The following is a 21,997-nucleotide window of genomic DNA, read 5'->3' on the forward strand; positions in this document are numbered from 1 at the left end:
AAACTGTAACCTGGTAAGGAAACAGATATACAAGCCCAGGAAACTCAAGAGAGTCCCAAACAAGATGAGCCCAAAGAGGCCCAAATAAGATGATCCCAAAGAGGCCCACACCAAGATACATCATAGCTAAAATGCCAGATGTTAAAGACAGAATCTGAAAATCAGCAAAAGAAAAGCAGTTAGTTTCCTACTAGAAAGCTCCCATAAGATTGGTAGCTGATTTCTCAGCAGACACTATGCAGGCCAGAAGGGACTGACACAACATATTCAAAGTGATGAGAAGCAAGTACCTACAACCATGATTACTCCAAAACTATCATTTAGAAAAACTATCATTTAGAATTGAAGGACAGATAAAGTGCTTCTCAATCAAGAAAAAGCTAAAAGAGTTCATGACCATCAACCCCGTATTACAGGAAATGTTGGAGGGACTTTTTTAAGAAGAAGAAAAAAATATGTATCAAAAATATGAATAAATAATGGCTATAACTACAAATTTATCAACGAATACTTCAAATGAAAAAAGAATCGAATGATCCTCTCAAAAGATAGAATGCTAAATGGGTAAGAATACAAGCCCCTTATGCTGCTTACAAGAGACTCACTTCAGATCAAAAGACACAGAGCCTGAAAGTAAAGGGATGATAAACTAGAGATTAGTATGCTGAGTGGAGTGAGTCAGATAGAGGCAGACAAATGTCTTAATGATTACAAGTATATATGGAATCTAAACAACAACAACAATAAAAAATCCCTCACAGATACAGAGATTTTGAGGGTTACCTGATGGGAGAGGTGTTGCGGTGGGCGGGTAAGTGAAAAAAGGGGACAGGATTAAGAATTACAAATTGGTAGTTACAAAGTAGTCAAGGAGATTGAAAGTATATAGCATAAGGAACACAGTCAGTATTGTAAAAACTATGTATGGTGTCTGTCAGAGGAACACTAACTAGATTTATTGGAATGATCACTGTGAGACTTAAAAATATCTAATCACTAGGTTGTACACCTGAAACTAATAATATATTGTATGCCAAATATAACTGAAAAATAAAAAAATATTTCTAAAAAGAAAAAAAATAAATCTGTAATTGTGTCCAGGATATCTAATTTTAAAGCATCATGCCATGGCAGCACCATCAATCTGCCTGTCTCATTGTGCCATGTATCTCTTGCTGAGCCAGTGACAAAGTTATAAGCATTTAAAGTGTGTACCAACATTACATTGGGTGTTTATAGGCTCTATAGGAGTCATAAATTGGTAGGAGACCTTTTCATTAATTTTCTGATACTCTTTGTAAGAATTGAGAGTTTATATAAAGAAAGAAGCAGTAATAATGACAGTAGCTAATAAATATCAGATGTGATTCACTTAATGAGCATTTATTTTTCACACACACCTCTAAACAACTCAGTAATTTAAAAGCACATTTATCCCATTGACTTTACAGTATAATAATGACTTTTTGTCCATTAATTTTCAGGTCACCAAGAAAATAACAACTTCTGTTCTGTGAACATAAATATTGGTCCAGGTGATTGTGAATGGTTTGTCGTTCCTGAAGATTATTGGGGTGTTCTGAATGACTTTTGTGAAAAGTAGGTTTCTGAATCTAATTTTTTCCTAAAGTAATTATAAAAAACAGTTATTGTAAAGGACAAAAGTATGATAATGGCTTTCCAGTTATTCAGCAGAAATTCTATTTTAAATGATTTTATTGCAAATTTCTAATTTTTTAAGTCAGTTTTTAAAAATGATGCTTGAATTAACATTCATTTGATAAATGTGCCTTAAAGAGAAATGTGGCTTATAACTGAAGTTAGAAATGGTAAGAATTCTAAAATTAATATCCTTACATCTTGTTAATGACTCAAGCTTGTGAATCTTTGTAAATCAGCCTAAAATTATCAGTTGTGCAATAGCAAGCAAATCACATGCTATTTTCAGAGTTGGTAATGATATTGGCATAATATAAATTATATCATTATATATCATATTTAATGAAGTACTGAATGAAATTCTTAGTTTACCTGTGAGATTATTTTAAAATCAACACACGTCTTTCATATATTAAACCCTACTTTTAACATTTTGTAGTTTTTATTCAATGTTTTTTATTTAGTAAAAAGTAGATCATAGTGCTTAAAAAATATGTACTCCAAAAATATATTATTCACTGGCAAGATATGATTATTTTTATTGTCTTTTGTAGAAGATTCTAGACTAAGAAAGGTGAAATTTTTTTAACATTTCCTACGAAAATAATGTACTTTTCTCTAAACATTTATGCACCAGCAAAGTGATATCTTAAATAGTAAAAAGAAGTTTTATGTCAGAATCTTCATTGTGCTAAAAAGCATTTATTTCTGAGAGTTATAAAGATACTGTACTAATTGTTGCACATTCAGTACAGTAATTCTTATTCTGAATAGAAACTGTTTTCAGGTTTTAACTTTCTTTGCTTTGAAATAGGTGAACTAGGTCACAAAGAGTTGGAAAAGACAAGTGATGTTCAAAATGTTTGAATTTCAGAGTAATAAAAATATTTACTTAGAATGATTTCATTTATCTAAAGTCACAGGAATGGCACTTATTCTCTGAGCTTACTGTAATTTTCTCTTGACATTGCTTCTATTTATAATTTCTGTAGTTTATGACTATATAACATTTATCTTAAATCATTCATCGTTTTCAGCTTTAGGAAAAAATACTTGATCTATTTGCCTTTGGTTTTCTTTTGTTTTTTGTTTGTTTTTTTTTAACATTTTAGTTTCGAGTATACAGTACATTGGTTAGGCATTTATATAGTTTTTAAAAAAATCCCCCTAACTATTCTTTGTTTCCTCCAGCTGTACACTTTACCATTATACTACTGCTGACTACATTCCCTATTCTGTTCTCCTCATCCCCATGACCATCTATCAACTACTAATTTTACTTCTTTAACCCTTCATTCCATTCTTCCAGCCTCTCAACCCCCATGCCTTTGGCCGTCACCAGTTTGTTCTCTATACCTGTGAGTCTGTTTTTGATTAGTTTGCTCTTTTTGTTCCTTTGATTCCCACATATAAGTGAAATCATATATATTTACCTTTCTCTGTCTGACTTATTTCACTCAGCATAATAACCTCTGGGTCCATCCATGTCATGGCAAATGGTAGGATTTCATTCTTTTTAACGGCTGAGTAATATATTCCATTGTATACATGAACTATAACTTCTTTATCCAATCATCTGTTGATGGGCATTTAGGTTGCTTCCATATCTTGGCTATTGTAAATTTTGCTGCCATGAGCATGGGGGTGCGTAGATCTTTACAGATTTTTGTTTTGGTTTTCTTTGGATAAATACCCATAAGTGCAATTGCTGGGTCAAAAGATATATCCATTTTTAATTTTTTGAGAAACGTCCAGACTTTTTAATAATAGCTGTACCAACTTGCAGTCCCACGATATCTGTGTATCAGAGTTCCCTTTTCTCCACATCCTCTTTGATTTATTGACGATAGCCATTCTGTCAGGTGATATCTCATTATGGTTTTAATTTGCATTTCTCCCATGATTAGTAACCTTGAGTATGTTTTCATGTGTCTGTTGGCCACCTGTATTTCCTTTCTGAAGAAATATCTGTTCAAGTCTTCTGCCCAGTTTTTAATTGGATTGTTTTTGTTTTGTTTTGTTTTTGTTATTGTTGTTGTTATTGAGTTGTATGACTTCTTTATATATTTTTGGATATTAACCTCTAATCATAAGCAAATATCTTCTCTCATTCAGTCAGTTGTCTTTTTGTTTTGTTGATGGTTTCTTTTGCTGTATAAAAGCTTTTTAGGTTGGTGTAGTCCCATTTGTTTATTTTTTCTTTTGTTTCTCTTGATTAAGGAGATATATCTGAAAAGAAATTACTGTTATTAGCTTCGGAGAGTTTACTGCCTATATTTTTTTCTTTAAGTTTTATGGTTTGGGGTCTTATATTTAAGCCTTTAATCCATTTGAGTCTATTCTTGTATATGGTATAAAAAGGTGTTCCAGTTTCTTTTCTTTATTTCTTTCTTATTTTTTTTTTTTTGTTGTTGGTATATATCTGTCTAATTTTCCCAGCACCATTTATTGAAGAGGCTGTCTTTACCTCATTGTGTATTCTTGCCTCCTTTGTCATAAATTAAGTAAGCATATAGGCATGGGTTTATTTTTGGCCTCTCTGTTTTTTCCATTGATCAATGTATCTCTTTTTATGCCAGTACCATGCCGTTTTGATTACTGTAGCCTTGTAGTATAGTTTGATATCAGGTAGTGTGATACCTCCAACTTTGTTCTTCTTTCTCAAGATTGCTGTGCTTATTTGAGGTCTCTTGTGGTTCCATATAAATTTTAGGATTATTTGTTCTAGCCTCTGAAAAATGCCATTGGTATTTTGATAGGGATTGCATGGAATCTATAGATTGCTTTGCATAGAATGGCCATTTAATGATGTTGATTCTTTCTACTCATGGGCATGGTATATGCTTCCATTTATTTGTATCTTCTTCAAGCTTTCCTTTTTTTTTTAATAGAAAGTTTATATTGGCAGTGTTTGAGTGAAAAATGGCTGTTTGTACTATACTCATAATTTTTTTCTTTTTCTCATTTTTATTCCACTGGCAATATTTGAAATCTTATAGAAAACATACCAGTTTTGATCCCTTGATTTGTCAGCATCATTTAGGCTTATCTCAAGGAAAGTCTTCCATTTTAGGAGAGAAAATGGGAAGTTTCTATATAAACGATTCCAAGGCACCCTTTATTAAATTTTTAAAACATAGAAATAACGTAAGATTTTCTTAAATCTTCAGAAAGGAACAGTTTTACCATTGAATTTCTTTTTGAGAAAACTGAATAATTTGAAATACTTAAAGTATATCTTACTAAATTTTATTTATAGAAAAATATTTATAAAAAATTTATAGAAAAAATATTAATGTCATTGTTTACTATTAATGAAGGAGAGTAGTAAGATACAGAGTTTTTTAAAGCTTAATAAATAGCTCTCTTTGCATTGGTGGTTCTGGTGATAGTAGTTCATTTCAGGGACTTTCTGACAATTTATGAGAGAAAGTAGAAGGCAGAAGGAGTCTTTTAACCATTGTTGAATTGATTTACACCTGCCACAGTGATTCTGGTTAAGAAGTTAGGTGGCTCAGTTTTCTTTTTAGAGGTTCTTAAGTGTTAAGAGTTTTTCAGGAAGAAGGAATAAATCAGTCTGTGTAAATGTATAATTTGACACTTTAACTTTTGGACTTTTGTAAAGTTAAGTTTAAGCATATCATAATTATCTTTGAATAAATCTACCTATTCTAATGTGTTGTTAATTTTATTTAAAGCTCTCACATGTGAAAGATGCAGTTCTTATTACAATGTTATATTAATAAAGTACACTGAGAGCATCTTTTAATTTTTTTAAATTACTTCTACATTTGATAAGACATTAAAAATTTTATGTATTACATTATTTTTATTTATTTATTTTATTTATTTATTTTTTTTTTTTGCAGAAATAATTTGAATTTTCTGATGAGTTCTTGGTGGCCCAACCTTGAAGATCTTTATGAAGCAAATGTTCCTGTATATAGGTTTATTCAAAGACCTGGAGATTTAGTCTGGATAAATGCAGGGACTGTACATTGGGTTCAGGCTATTGGCTGGTGCAACAATATTGCTTGGAATGTTGGTCCACTTACAGGTATTTTAAATAATACATTAACAAATTTTGTAAGATTCTTCCCACTGTAGGTATTGATTTTCTAGTAGAAAGTAATCCACTAAAAATTGGAAGATTGTGTGTCCTAGGAAAAATCTTACTTGTCAGTAGAGTAAATTGAAATTAAGGAATGATGTTCAAGAACACGTATTTAAGATAAGAACAAATTTATCCTCTTAAGCCAGAGAGGATATACTTTTGATATTTTAGAGCAATGTGTATTGTTTTGATAATGAAGACCTTATATGGGGGAAAGCAAAGCAGAATTGTTATTCTTTTGAATTTTTATTTTATTTGGTATATCATCGAGTAGCCTTATCATGTCTGACTATTTAATATATGTAAAGTGAAGGAAGAGTATGGCCTTTGGAGCCAGAAAGACTTGAAGGAGACCTTGGCTCTAACTTGTTAACCTTGTCACTTTAGGCAAATGTTTTGAAACTCTCAGATCTTTGTTTCTTCTTAATCTACAAAATGAGGCTTTGCAAGCATGAAGAGATATAAGATATAAAGAGCCTACCACAATGCATAACCATAAGCACTTTTTACATGATAAATATTTTTAAACTATAATTATCATAAAACAGTCTTGAGTGTTGAGGTTTTCAGAATCGATGTTAAAGTTATCATCTAAGAACTGATAATAATTATCTCATATCTTTTGTTACTTTGGATTGCTTTATAACTTCAAAAAAATTTCCCTCCTAGCTTGCCAATATAAATTAGCAGTGGAACGGTACGAATGGAACAGATTGCAAAGTGTGAAATCAGCAGTACCCATGGTTCATCTTTCTTGGAATATGGCACGGAATATCAAAGTCTCTGATCCCAAACTTTTTGAAATGATTAAGTAAGTGCTTTACAAAACTACTGTAGTCTTTCTTTTTGGAGGACCTAGGGAGTATGATGAGCTGTGTTCACAATCGATATTTTTCTCCTCAGAGGATTATGTTTTTTGACATCAAATGATAAGATAGTCCAGAGTCTCGGCAAAAATGTAATAATAGAATTCATATATTAAAAATATTTCTTTTGTAAATTTAGAGAAAAGGGTGTGTATGTGTGTGTGTATGTGAGAGAGAGAGAATATATGTATATATATTCTTTCCAAATATTCAGACTATGAATAAGTCATACATGATTTTATGTTAAATTCATATATCTATGCTTTCTCTTAACCTCCGACCAAACTCTTTTTTCTAGTTCTAATATTGGAAGTCAGCCTGAAGCAACAGGGAGTGAGAATATTAGAATATAAATATTCATAGTGAAATAGTGATTTTATCAAAATGGCTAAATTTTGATAGCGCCAATTAAATCTTCACCTTTCTTAGCTTCTTGAACCATTCAATACAAATTTAATGGATTAATAATTTGCCTGTGTATATTCTAGTAACTTCTCATTTATTAGCCTAATTTTGTTCCATTTATTTTATAATTGTGTTTAGAACTCATATTCCAGACAGCGCCACTTAGCAGTATTTCTCCAGCCGGTGGTTTACATACTTTTCTTTTCCTATCCCCTTCACTATCACCAATAAAAAATAATTCTGGTCATTTTTGGAGAGTTATTAAGTAAATAATCTTAGTCTGTTTATTTTTATCAACTCCTTTGCTACAGCCTATATATAGTCATATATTTTATGAATAGAGGAGAAAGATATACACTGTCTCTGAAACTTACTAATTAGTATCTTTAAAAAACTTACTAATTAGTGCTGGCATAATATAAATAATTTCATATCTATATTCAAAGTTTTATTCTAATGTATATATCTAAACAAAAATTGTGAGGCCAAGGAAATGTGTACCTGTGCACTGTTATCTAGTGATTCATTAAATGTTTATGCATGTTTGAAATTTTAAATTATAAAAGTTTGAAAGAGCATTTAGTCAAAACTCTAACCCAATGTAATAATTTCTGTTAAAAATTCATTTTGTGGTCTTTTGGTAATTTATTGCAGTCATTACCTCAACTCTAATTCTTAAAGATACAGGCTGGTTGAAAATGTACTCTTTATTCCCAGAGCACTAGATTTTATTAGGATTTATGCAAATGAATCACATTTAACAAGTGTTTGAGAAACACAGACTCTATGCCAGACGCTGTTCTTGGCAATGAGAATAGGTACTGTAGTGTATAAAACAAAATCTCTGCCTTCATGTCATTGAAATGCTAGTGAGCCAGCCAGCCAGCCAAATTCCCAAACAGATAAATAAGTTATTGGTAAGTAATAAGTAAAATAAAATATGATAATACTTATTTTCTGGTTGGAAGTGTAGAGAATGCTGCTTTTGTTAAAGTGCTTCTGAGAGCATTATATGTTTTTATCTAAATGATGAAAGGAGGCAGTCATAAGAACATCTGGAGTAGAAACATTTCAGGCCTCCAAAACAAGTAAAAAGGCTTAAAATAGAACAACTTTGGTATATTAATGGAACAGAAAGGCCACTATGACTATACCAGAATGAAGAAAATAGCTGTGGTGATAAGTTCACATGAGTGATCAGGTAAATTAGAAATGTTAGGACATTTAGATATTAATTGAGTGTTCAGATTACTATTAGAAGATTGAAAGAAGGAAGGGCTAGATTCTGATTTGCGTTTAAAAAATATGAATTTATTACTTTATGGAAAATGGATTGCAAGGTGCAAGGTTAGAAGTAAAGAAAACAGTTGGAAAGCAATTGACAACAATCCAGATTAACCTGAGTTGAGCAATGGAAGTGGAAAGAGGGGTCATACTACAGACTCTTGTGAAGCTATTCATAGAGACTGTATAGTGCAGTAAGGAAAAAGGAACAAGGAAAAGATGGTTATAATGTGTTGTTCTTGCTTGTTGTCTGTTAGCTGAAAACATCCCTCACTTCTATAATTGTTCTGTACTCTCATCATTCTTGACGCCCTTCCAGACCCTTTCCAACTGGTGAGCTCTCTCAGTATTTAAAATATGGGATACAGAGACTTGCCTTAAGTGAACTGGGATGTTCCTATTTTCTGTGGTGGCAGTTTAAATTGCATTGCTTTTCTTATTGCAGTTGTCTTAATGCTGAACTTGAATATACAAATTCAGGTAGATTTCCACTTAAATTACTGAAAGTAATTTTTGTCCATATTTTCCTTACGTGTCATTTTTTTAAAAACCTAAGTGAATCTATGCATATGCATTTATCTGTGCTTCCTTTCACCTTAAGTTTATGTTTGTTGTTTTGATAACTGCTTACACAATATGAACTTGTTTTGAATATTAACTGCCTTTATTATAATTCAAAATTCTACTTCTTTATGGTGTAATGTGTAATTAGCACCTCTTTTTGTCATTACTCTGATTGAAAATGTTAACCAGAGTCATTTAGCTACCTTTAAAATGTACTGTCTTTGGCCAACATTGATTATTTGGAATATCTTTCATTTAAGAATACTTAAGTACTAATTGAATAGAAAGAGCTGAGCCAAGCCCTGGAATTTTTAAAGTATTCTATACAGATTCCTGTCTTGATATATTTTTCCAGAAGGGAGAGGTGATTCACAGTGGAATTAGGAGGGTAAAAGCTCATGGATTGAACATTTAGATTTTAAAATTTAATGATTATGCCATTTATATCTCAGTAAAAAACATTCACTCTTTTGATCTAATAGAATCTGAAAAGGTTTTTGTAAGCTGTTTTAAAAAGGAAGATATTTTGACGGAAGGACAAAGATATTTAGCAGGAAAAGAGTAGAGTGATATGGGAAAGAATGAGTCAATATCACTGTGGTTTTTCATGTCATATAAGTTCTAAATGTCCAGTACTTGCAAAGCCTATTATTAGTAAGTTCTCTTCATGTGCTTAATAGAAATTTTCATATTTAAACTAGTCTTAGTTAGAAGCAAATTGTAAATTTTCATATTTACACTTAGTCTTAGTTAGAAGCAAATTGGCGTTTTAAAATCCTATATCTATTCAATATGAATTGTAACACATCTCTTCAGTTTGGGGCAGTAGCAAGACAAAGTAGCTGGATAGAATTTTAGAAAAAGCTTTTGGAAATATAGAACTTCAGAGAGCCATTAAAGCAGAAGCTAAGTGACTGGAGAATATTCTACCCAGTATTTTATGATTTCCTTGAGAAAAAGATAGTCAACAGTGAGGAATAGAACTTCAGATAATCTTTCTACTTAAGGACAGGAAAAATAGAGAACTAGGAAAGAGAATGAATATAGAGAGGCAGAAGATAATGAAAAAATATTGTTACAAAAATAGGATGACATCATTTTTCCCCCATAAACATCATTTTGCTGTGTAATAATAATATCTACGTATCTACTTTGATTCTGAAATCTAGTACCCTGTCAAAAAGGAAGTAGTATGAATTTAACCTGGTTTGTCAGCTGTTGATTTTTAATAAACATTCTCTTTCTTACAATACTTCCTTCTGCTTTGAGTAATTTGATATATTAGCTTCAGGTATTTTCTGAACTCCTCCATCCACAGGGTTGTGGCTTGTCACTTTCCTATATCCCTGAAACTACTCTTGTTGAGGTAATCATTGACCAACTATTTTAAACACAAAATGACACAACTGTAGAGTTCTTTAGAATCTGCATTATTTTTTATTTGTTTGTTTAATTTAATTTATTTGGTGACATTGGTTAATGAAATCCGGTCAGTTTCAGGTGTACAATTTAACAGTAAGGCATATATATATTACAGTGTGTGTTCACTGCCCATAGTTAAATTTCTTTCTCTCATCACATATTTGATCCTTTTTACTCCATCTACCTACCCCTTCTTCTGTTCCCCCTACCCTGTGGTCACCACTAGTCTATAGTTTATGTTCATGAGTCTATGCTTGTATGTCCTGTTCATTTGTTACTTTTAGGTTTATATCCCACATATAAATGATACCATGTGGTTTTCAGCTTTTTCTGTCTGACTTATTTCGCATAGTACGATTATCTCAAGATCCATCCAGGTTGTCGCAAATGGTAGTATTTTACCTCTTCTTATGGCTGAGTAATTAATATTTCACTGTATATGTGCCCCAGCTTCTTTAGCCAATCATCTGTTGTAGGACACTTTGGTTGCTTCTTTGTTCTGGCCACTGTGAATGTTGCTGCTATGAACTTCATGTTTTCAGGTTTTTTGGGTAAATATCCAAAAGAGAGATTGCTGGATCATATTTTAATTTTTAGTTTTTTGAGGAACCTCCATACTGTTTTCCATAGTGGCTCTACCAATTTGCAGTCCCATCAGCAGTGTATGAGGATTCCTTTTTCTCCAGCATTCGTTATTACTTGTCCTGTTGATTACAGCCATTCTAACAGGTATCAGATGGTATCTCATTGTGGTTTGGATTTGCATTTCCTTAATAACTAGCGAAGATTAGCATCTTTTCATATATTTGCTGGCCATTTGTATGTCCTCTAGGGAGAAGTGTCTCTCCAGGTCCTCTGCATATTTTTTGATTGGATCCTTTATTGTTGTTGTTGTTGCTATTGAGTTGTATGAGTTTTATGTATATTTTGGATATTAGGCCCTTATCGGAGACCTTGTTTGCAAATATATTTTCCCATTCAGATGGTTATCTCTGTCTTGTTGATGACAGTTTCTTTTGCTAAGCAGAAGTTTTTTACTTTGATCTAGTCCCACTCATTTCTTTTTGCTTTTACTTCCCTTGCTTTTGAGGTCAAATTTATAAAATCCTCTCTAAGTCCAAGGTCCTTGAGCTTAGTTCCTATGTTTTCTTCTATGCATTTTATTGTGTCAGGTCTGATATTTAGGACCTTAATCCATTTTGAGTTAATTTTAGTATGTGGTGATAGACAACAGTCTAGTTTCATTCTTTTGCAGGTGGCTCTCTAGTTTTGCCAGCGCCATTTATTGAAGAGACTTTCCTTTCTCTACTGTATGGTTTTGTCTCTTTTATTGATAATTATTTGCCCTTATAAACATGGGTTTATTTCTGGACTCTCAATTTTCTTCCACTGGTCCATGTGTGTGTTTTTCTGCCAATACCATGCTGTTTTGATTATTGTTGCTTTGTAATATAATTTGAAGTTGGGCAGAGTGATGTCTCAAACCTCAGAGCCTGCATTATTAAGCCTAGCATATGAATTACTTTAAAAACGTGATGGTCTCCTACTCCTAGCTGTTTTGATATCTATTTTTCTCACTGATGCTTTTAGATATAGCCTCTTTAAATTATTATTATAGTCTTGGATTCTTTCTTTTTGCAGTTCTGATTAAGTGTCCTTGGCTTTCCCATCCTCTATATTGGTGGTTCGATTCTCTTCTTTATCTACTCTGTTGATTCCCTCTAACATACTCTTCATCTCAGATATTGTATTTTTCACTTCTGACCGGTTTTCTTTTATAATTTGTTTCCATTTTTTGTTTTTTATCTCATTGTTAAAGTTCTCACTGAATTCATCTACACTTCCGCTAAGTTCATTGAGCACTATTACAACCAATTTGGAACTCTGCATCTGATACATTGCTTGACTTCGTTATTCCTGGATCTCTGTTCTCTCATATGATTTCTGCTGCTTTGTCTTCCAGTTTTGGCTGCCTTTCTGTGTCTGTTTTTATGCAGTAAGCAAAACTCCTAAATCTCTTTGTCTTACTAGCATGGCTTTGTGTAGTAGATGTCCGATGGCATAGTCCTGACAAGGGTTCAGCTGCAGGCCAAGTATAGCCCCAGCCTGTGCCCGTCCTAGGCCACTTTTAAGATTTAGCAAGCAATTTACAGATGTTGTGCTTATAGTTGCCTCAAGAAACCACACAAGAAGCTGAGGCCAGCTGCCTCCAGTGTGAGTCTTGGCACTGCTTAGCAAGGAGCACTTGACTCACCGAGGATACACCATGATGTGGCTTGGGTGGGGCCACGAGTTGAAGTAGGCAGGATTTCAGGGAATCTGCTGGGTGGAGCAACCTCTGTTATCCAGTTTGATGACTTCTCTGCTATGGCAGTGCTGCATCCTCACACTGGGAGAAGGGGAGGGCTCAACAGGGAATAGTGGATACTGCTGGCACTTCTGTCAAGGAGAGAGCCTCACCTCTGGCCCTCACTCTGACAACTGTGTCCCCCTGTAAGTCCCTGGTGCCCCTTGTGCAGCCTACTGGGTCATCACCGCAGAAGTCAGCTTACATACATGTCCCCTTTAAGAGCTGTCTGCAGCTGCCAGCTGCTGCAGCTTCTGTCCCACTCAGCCACGTAGGACCAGGCAGCCCTGTGTCTTCGCCGCGTCCTACTTTCTGCGGTTGCAGGGTGATTAATTATTTCTCTCCCTAGTCGTTCATCTAGAACCCATGTGACTTTGCTTGCTATTTCCTCTGTGTTTCTGTCACGGCTTTGATTTGGTTGTAAGAGGGATGAACAAAACCTCTGTCATGTATGCCATTTTTCCGCTACCACAGCAAACACTTTTGAAAAGAAGTATAGTGTTGTATTTTCTTATTTATTGCACATCAGATGTATAACATCATGCATTGTTGCTATTTTAATTGAACAAGTAATTGTCCACTCTCACTGCAGGTAGACAGTTATGCCGATTATAGCGTACGGTAGTGAAAGAAAGTGGTATTGATCATATGATCTACACAATGGAGAAAGGACAGTTTGCCTTGGAAAAATCTTGGGTTTCCCAGTGGTTTTACAGAGCAAAAATCATGAGTCATCATGAGTAAGGGGCTTAGGGTCTCAGGCTTTGCTGAGTGGCCAGCTGTGACTCAGGCTCCAGCCAGCTGCTTTATTCAGCTCCTGGTGGCATCCCTTGCACGTCTGTGTGACTCTAGCCAGGTGGCCCCGGACAGGAGAGATCTGTCAGACCTCTCAGGGTGCAGGGTCGGTGTCGTTCTCGTAAGAGCAGAAAGGAAAGAATGGAGCTACACATTCCATGCTCACCAGGAGACATTCCCCTGGCCCTGCAATCAGGCAGAGTGCGCCTCTGAAACTCACTCGTGCGCTGGCCTTCACATGGCACATGGTGACATTCTCATGGCAGCTATGACCTGTAAGAAGAGCTAAATAATCGTTTTAACCAGAAGCTAGAGTCCAGCATACCTCATCTGTTACGGTTTGGGATCAGCTTCACTATTAGAGCTTGGGGTTGTTTAAATTGAGTAGATGTTGTTGTTGTTGTTGTTCTTGTTGTTGTTGTTGTTATTATTTAAAAACCACAAAGATAACTACTTGCTCCACTTCTGATTATTTTCATATCTGTGTCATGTGATGTTATTAATGTATACTTTGAAGCTTAAATTTAATAGGGATTTTTATTCTTTTTATCTGTTTTCTTCAAAATAAAAGTTGCTTCCTTTTAGTTTTAATGTTAAAATGAGTTGATCAAAAGTTAAAGAAAATATTTACTGTTTACAGTTTGTGGTATAAGATGTTTGAAATCTCTTACTCTGTCTCATGTGCTGTGACTTTTATTTCATTTTTATGAGGCTCATATTCATTATAGATCATCCCAGTACAGCTTTGCCTTCAAAGGAGAACTTGAGATATTTATATTCATGAAAACTTTAGCAGACAGTTCTGAGCAATGATAGCAAATTAAGAAAAAAATAACACTAAGAATTCACTATTGTTGACATCAGAAATTATTAGTATAAGGAAAATACCAATTATAAAAAATTTGTGTTAATATAAATGAAGGATTCTTTATACTGCCTACAAATTAAAATTGAACTTTTTTTTCCCTTTGGTGCTATAGTTAAATTAATTTCATATCTTCTAATGACTAAATTTTGAATAATTTTCTGCTTTGGTCTTAGAGTTTTTAAATTAATTATATAATTGATGCTATTTGTAAATGTCTAGGTAGAAATATATGCCTCTTACCTTACTATAATATAAGCAAAAGGGATGCAGCCTGAGATTCAGACTGTTTATTTCAAAGATGAAGAAGTCAGCTCTTAGAACAGTTCTCTCAGTTGCCCAAACCAGAGCAAAGATTAAGAGCGTATCTTTAATTAAGAGTTGACTTTCTTAGACTAAGACTTATATTTTTATATTCAATATCAATTGCGTGTTTTTAGTTTAAATTTAAAATTAAATTTATTGAGGTGACATTGGTTAATGAAGTTATATAGGTTTTCGATGTACAGTTTAATAATGTCATATGTGTATTGCATTTTGTGTTCAGCGCCCAAAGTTAAGTTTACTTCTCTCACCAAATATTTGATCTCTTTTACCCCTGTCTACTTACTCTTCTCCCCATCACTCTGGTAACCACTAAACTGCTGTCAGGGTCTGGGGTTTTTTTTTGTTTGTTTGTCTTGTTTCTTGCTTTCAGTTTTATATTTCACAGATAAGTGAAATCATATAGTTCACAACTTTTTCTGACTTCACTTAGCATGATAATCTCATGAACCACCCTAAATGGCTGAGTAATATTCCATTATATATGAGACTCTGTGTTTACTGCAGCATTATTCATGAAGAAAAACCCATGTGTGTGTGTGTGTGTGTGTGTGTGTGTGTGTGTGTGTGTGTGTGTATACAGTCTCAAATTTTAGTGCTTTAGTATTATCATTATTAGACCTAATATATATCAAAAATTGACAAAAGGAAATTTTCATGGTGGTAGACCTTAGAACCAAGATTCTAAAAATTGTTTCTTGTTGACATCTTTTATACTAAGAATGTTGAATGTTCAGTTTTTGTCATGAATAATTTTTCTCCATAATAGGTATTGTCTTCTGAAAGTTCTAAATCAGTGTCAGACATTGAGGGAAGCTCTTATTACAGCAGGAAAAGAGGTTATATGGCATGGGAGGACAAATGAAGAACCAGCACATTACTGTAGCATTTGTGAGGTAACCATTCTTATTGACATTTGTTTTGTTGTGGACTCTCTAGTTTTTTTTTTTTTTTTATCATAAATTTTCCTATATTGTTATGTAATGCATTTTACTAAAATTGACTTAAAGCAATTGTATTAAATTCTCATGGTATTATATTTTATTAACTATATATTAACTTAGAAGTAGCTCATACAGAGGTATTTAATACTTCCTTACCATATGATAATCATCTCAGTTTTAAACTAGAAAGACTCCATAATAAATAAACATGAGGCAGCAAACTAGATCTGTTTTAATATATATCCAAGAAGACCAATATTATGGTTTTTTTGTTCACTTCATGATGTGTTTGTTGATTTTTCTCTTGTGGCTAAGGCTTGAAAGAAGTCCAGAAATAAAGATGCAGTACCTCCTCTGGAGAAGCTTACAGTCTACTGGGAGAAGACAAATTTTAAACAACTAGTTATGATGCCCATGAGACTGTGATGAATATGAAGCTGGTCATGTATACAGACTGTTAGAGGAACATTGAGGAAAAATTATATTTAAAATAATATTGGCATAAGGACTTACAGACCTGTTAACATTTGAGTCCTCTTCAAAGAATGAGTTCGATTTCAACAGTAAATAATGGCTAGAATTGGAGATTTATAAAACATCACTAGGCTTTAGGAACAGTATATTGGTGGGGAAATGGTTTTTTTTTTTAAATTTTTAATTTTTTCAGCTGTATTGAAATATAAGACAATTTTCAGTTGCTTGTATTTACATTGTACAATTCAGTGAAGTTTTTTCAATTATAACTGGCATACAGTAATATATTAGTTTCAGTTGTAGAGCATAGTGATTAGAGATTTATATAACTCAAATCTTATATAACTCACAAAGTGATCACCCCACTAAATCTTGTACCCTCTTCTGCCGTACATATTTATTATACCATTATTAACTATTTTCCCTATACTACACTATATATCTCTATGTCTATTTTGTAACTACCTATTTGTACTTCTTGATCCCTTTGCCCTTTTTCTCAATCCATCCCCTCATCTCCATCCTATGAATAGCATTATTGATAGGGAAATGAGTACGTTTCACTGTAGCTGAAAAATAGCAGTTTGTAAGAGTAGGTAGTATGTAGCTTGTAGAGCATCTTGAATTCAGTTTTAAAATTTTAATGTTTCTTTTGATGTCACTGAAGCCATTCAGATTTTTTTTAAACAGGGGACTAAGTCACACTATGTGTCTCAGAAAGTGGTAGATGATATTTGGACAGGTTGGAGGTAGAAAGTAAAGAGGTTAGCTTAGAGGTTATTGAAATGGTCTTATGTGGGGTTAACTAAACATTAGACTGCTATGTAGTATTAAGAATGTAAAAGAAAGAGAGAAATTTAAGTGTTTAGAAAGTAAAATCAACAGGATATTTGATCAAATTGGGCATAACTGCCAACTTGAAGAATACCTTTTTTAAATTTTATTTTTTTGCGAGGCAACCCTTGGTAGACCTCACAGATTGCAAAGACCTTGTCAGTTTACAATCCCTGATTTTTTTATTTTTTACACCTACAGTATATAGTCTTCCTAGGTGGTCTCCCATCCAAGTACTAACCAGGCCCGACCCTGCTTAGCTTCTGAGATCAGACGGGATTGGGCTTGTTCAGGTTGGCATGGCCGCAAACTCCCAAAATTTTAATTGGGGTCACTAAATTAGGTAACTGCCCATTAATACTAATAGAAAACTATGAACTCAGGAATTTTAGCAGAGCTACTTAAAAATAAGTTTTTATTACTGAATAAACCAAGAAGAAGTCCGAAGAACACTTGGCTAAGAAATTGAAATTCCAAAATAAACCTTGAAATGATGTACTTCTGAAATAAACTCATTAAATCTACTGGCAATTTTAATGTTGTATAACCTCATTGAAATATATTATAAGACCAGATTCTGGTTAGGTGTTATGCTTCAGATAAATATGTATCTTTGCAATACTGGAAAACATGGGTTGTATCTATTATTCATTATTCTGACTGAACTTTTGCAATTCTTTTTGTATAAGATCTACTGACTATCTCTTAGTATATTACTGTTCATGCATATATTCTGTTTGTATTGTTTTCCTCAGTAAATAGATAGAGGCTTAGAATGGAATACTTTTTGTTAGTCATCTACGAATATTCAACTCTTGAAAATAACCTGCTTATAGTCATTCAAGTGTTTTTTTTCCTTTTTAAAAAAAAAAAAGCTTTGGTTAAACATTAATAGAAGTCCAAAAATTAATATATAGTCACTACATTTGCATGGAGTTCAATCTGTGAGGGGAGATGAGTATCCAAACACAGAATACTGAACACAGTATCATGGAGAAGTAAAAAGAAAATAATCATCACTTTAATCTGATTGTGTATGATATTTTGGTTAAAATAAAAATTGGCCTGAGCTTTATCAAACTTTGAATTATATTTTAGTGGTGTAGTGAATATTTAATTCCCTTAGGTCAATCTGTAAATGTATAACGTTATCCTCCTTTTTGATTAGACCTGGTTCCTTAAATATACAACAATTTCTCAGCCAAGTATTTCTCTGACTTCTTGGTGTTTAATATATATATATATTCAATGCAGGTATATATATATGTGTGATATATATATATATCACTATATATGTGTGATATATATATATACCTGCATTGAATCATGATTCACTTCCATAATTTTATGCAAAGTATAATTTCATATTTATACTAAAGAGGTGTAATAAATTTATTCAGTGTGTTTTTTTCTCATGTATAAACTAGGTGGAGGTTTTTGATCTGCTTTTTGTTACCAATGAAAGCAATTCTCAAAAGACCTACATAGTACATTGCCAAGACTGTGCACAAAAAACAAATGGAAATTTGGATAATTTTGTGGTGCTAGAACAGTACAAAATGGAGGACCTGATGCACATCTATGACCAGTTTATATTAGTAAGTGAAATCAACATGTGAGTACACAGTTAGCTAGTTGTGAAGCAGCAGTGTTCGTTTTTGCTACTTGATAAATTAGAAATTAGTAAGATATTTAAGTTTTTCATTGCATAAGAAAAAATATTTCCATGTTCTTGTGCTTTGAAACAGTTTATCAGTAATAAATTGACATGTACTACTATATTTTCATTTCAGTGAAAATGGCCTAAAAATAGTCACAAAAATTATGTTTTAAAATCTTTGTGTACTTTTAGATTATTATTTATCATAGTCTTTATGCTATCTGACTTAACTAATAAAAGCAAATACAAATAACTTAATTCTATAGGAATGATTGCAAAAGAATCAAAATGTTTTTAATGTACTTGTGTTTTTGAAGTCAGTTGTATTTATTTACAACCTAATCCTTGCTATAAGTAGTAAGCTTATGGAGACATTTGATGGTACTTGTTTGGGTGTTATAATAAGTAGGATGCATGAATTAAATTCACAATTTTGTGAATTTTGTGACTTTTAATTTCAATAAGTTGCTTGATAGCATTTACTTCTGTCTTTGAATGGCTTTCTGTTTAGAAACTCAATTATTCATGACTAGTTGATATTTTTCTTTAGTTGTAAATTTTGAAATTAAGTCAGGTGTTTTTAATTGAATAATTCTCAAGATTGCTTGAAAAAATTTATGATAAACATACAAACTTTAAATCTAATTGAGAAATGTTCATAAGCCAATCACTAATAATTTTAAATAGAATGTTTCATAAGAATTTTCAACTTAATGATGAAGTATAGGAAAATGCAGTTAATGATTTACAACATTTAAGAAACTGGTACCAGTGTAGACAAGAGCACATTACACAGCAGGCTGCTGAACTTTGTTGTGGTTTAGTGTTTCTTTCTCACTTCGTAAGTAGATGGCACATTGTTTATAGCCATAAGTTAGAGAACGCTGGTAAGAATTAATATACCAAAACAATTAATATACCTTATCTTTTAATTTTAGGCTCCTTCATTGTCATCGTCCTCTTCCTGATATTGTCCATGAATATTAAATGACACCTTTTCTGCTCTTCAAGAAAGTTTTGCACCACTTTTTTGTAGCTGTTCATAAGACTACTGACTAAAAACTGTATCTATGCAAACTTCCAAAAATAGAGTGTCAGTCAACCAACTGGACGTAGGAGAGCACTGCTTCTACTCCACAACTGTCACAAGCAGATCCAGCTGTACCTAACAATAATAAATACATGTTTCTGTTTCATGATATCTGAGAGAACTGGCAATGTTCAACACACTACTTACTGACTTGAATACAATTTTTTTTGTTTCTTTATTTCTGGACTAATAAATTGGTTTTCATCTATATTTTACCCTTTTAGAATTTTACTGGGGGAAAAATACTGTCCTATATATTTATTTGTTTGGTAAGATAGTTAATAATGTTTAAATGTTTCATCAGCTTTTTTTATGTGAAAAATTAGATGAGATAGTTTATTACAGATTTAGATTTTTCTGTATTGTTTTGAGACCACAATAGTTACACTTTTGGTTCCAAATGAAACTTAAAACTTTAATAGTCTAATAGCCAAGACACAAAGATAATGGATTACACATAGGGTAAGGAATAAAGTTCAGATTTGTGATTTTTGTTTTTAATCTTGATACAGATTTATGCTATTTATGTATACATATTTATTGCTTGAAAATATTTGTGAATGGAATGTTGTTTATTTTTTTCAAGATTTACCTGCTATTAAATATTAAGGAGTTCTGTCATTTTAAACACTACTCCTTTTACATTTTCTATGTATAAATAAAACTACTTAGCATTGTACAGAAATTTTATTAAAATTGTTTAATGTTTAAACTGTTTTCCCCTGTTTGAGTTTTAGAAAGACTTTCTGTAAAGACTCAGTTTTTGTTAATTTTCAAATCTGGTTATATATATATTTTATATATAAATTTATATTTACACACATACATAACAAAAATATCTAAATTGTAGTATAAAGATAAAACTTTAAATTTTCACATGGTAGATTTTGATGCCTATTATAAATTATTGCTTACAAAGATAGATTTATTTTTAAAATGTCTTTCTATTCAGTTTAAGTTGCAGTTATTGCAGTGATAGCCAATAAATGATTACTACAAAATGTAGAAAATATAATGAGTTAAGATTTTAGAGGGAACACTACATAGATTTGATAAATCTTATTTATCATATGTTCATTAAGGAAAAGAGATTTAGAATGAGAGCGACTATTGAGAACAATATAGTGACTTTTTTTTTTTAAGTTAAATAGTTTGAAATTTTATTCTTTTCTGTTTCTACAACATAGGTAGGGAAGGGAAGGCATATTCAAATTCTTTGTCACTGATAAATTTTAACAAATTCTATGAAGGCTTTTATTTCATATGAACAAATTAATTTAATGATAGTACTCATTCTACATTAGCATCTCTGCTTTCTGAAGAATTTTGCCTGTATCCTCATTTTATGTCATTCTTCTTTCTAAGAGTTTTCCAGAGAGCTTTGGTAGAGTTCTATAAATTAAGTTATGGAAATGTAAAAAGAATTTATAATTATATCTGGTGAAATGTCTTGATTCTTTTAATGAAGTACTCTTTTCGAACAATTTTATAGTGTTCTGGCTTCCTAGGAATAGTTGTGTTTTTGTTTTTTAATTAAACTTATTTAGATGACATTGGTTAATAAAATTATATAGGTTTCAAGTATACAGTTCAATAATATATCACATGTATCATTGTGTGTTTACCACCCAAAGTTAGTTTTACTTCTGTTGCCTTATATTTGACCCCCTTTACCCTTCCTTACTCCTCCAACACTTTCCCTCTGGTAACCACTAAACTGTTTTTGTGACAATGTGCATGGATCTTGAGATTGTGCTAAGCGAATAAGAAAGAAAAAGTTGAGACTCTTATGATTTCACTCACTTTTGGGATATAAAACTGAAAACCACACCAAAAATATATATATATATAGAAATAATTTAAAGATAAAAACCCTAAAGATATCTTATTAAATTAGGTAATAATTTTTTAAGAATTAAAATCTACAGTATCATGTATATACAATTTAGAAGAAAATATTTGCAATTCTATTTTTGTTAAATGGAGAAAGTACAGTTATGTCCCAAATAATGTTTTGGTCGATAACAGTGGTCACATGAGATTATAATGGAGCTGAAATTTTTCTCTTGCCTAGTGACATCATAGTTCTCATAATTTCATAGCACAGCAGATTACATGTTTTGCGTGATGCTGGTAATGCTGGTGTACAGTAACATGCTGTAAGAGTTTGTTGCCAAGGAGCAATAGGCTTTACTGTACAATCTAGGTGTGTAGTAGCGGAAAAAGAAACCCTCATACACTGCTGGTGGGACTGCAAATTGGTATAGCCACTATGGAAAACAGTATGGAGATTCCTCAAAACACTAAGAATTGATCTGCCACATGATCCAGCAATCCTTCTACTGGGCAT

The 21,997-nt window shown here is 32.4% G+C and overlaps 1 protein-coding gene across 6 annotated transcripts in view; it reads left to right on the plus strand.

Moving 5' to 3' along the window:
• Nucleotides 1-19,756, plus strand: part of LOC120586015 (lysine-specific demethylase 6A-like) — a 69,125-nt gene extending 49,369 nt beyond the window's left edge. For 3 of the 6 annotated variants that reach the window (XM_039842433.1, XM_039842436.1, XM_039842435.1), the window contains 6 exons: nucleotides 1,485-1,599; nucleotides 5,529-5,716; nucleotides 6,443-6,584; nucleotides 15,415-15,541; nucleotides 18,325-18,512; nucleotides 19,496-19,756. In XM_039842433.1, coding sequence (XP_039698367.1) covers nucleotides 1,485-1,599; nucleotides 5,529-5,716; nucleotides 6,443-6,584; nucleotides 15,415-15,541; nucleotides 18,325-18,512; nucleotides 19,496-19,544 — 809 coding nt within the window. In that variant the 3' untranslated portion in view covers nucleotides 19,545-19,756. The remainder of the gene's footprint in view (nucleotides 1-1,484; nucleotides 1,600-5,528; nucleotides 5,717-6,442; nucleotides 6,585-15,414; nucleotides 15,542-18,324; nucleotides 18,513-19,495) is intronic. The other 3 variants (XM_039842434.1, XM_039842437.1, XM_039842438.1) reach the window with 1 other exon arrangement.
• The last annotated feature ends 2,241 nt before the right edge of the window (nucleotides 19,757-21,997 follow it).

This window comes from Pteropus medius, unplaced genomic scaffold, assembly GCF_902729225.1.
Source record: "Pteropus medius unplaced genomic scaffold, Ma_sr-lr_union100, whole genome shotgun sequence".
In the NCBI taxonomy this organism is placed as follows: Eukaryota; Metazoa; Chordata; class Mammalia; order Chiroptera; family Pteropodidae; genus Pteropus; species Pteropus medius.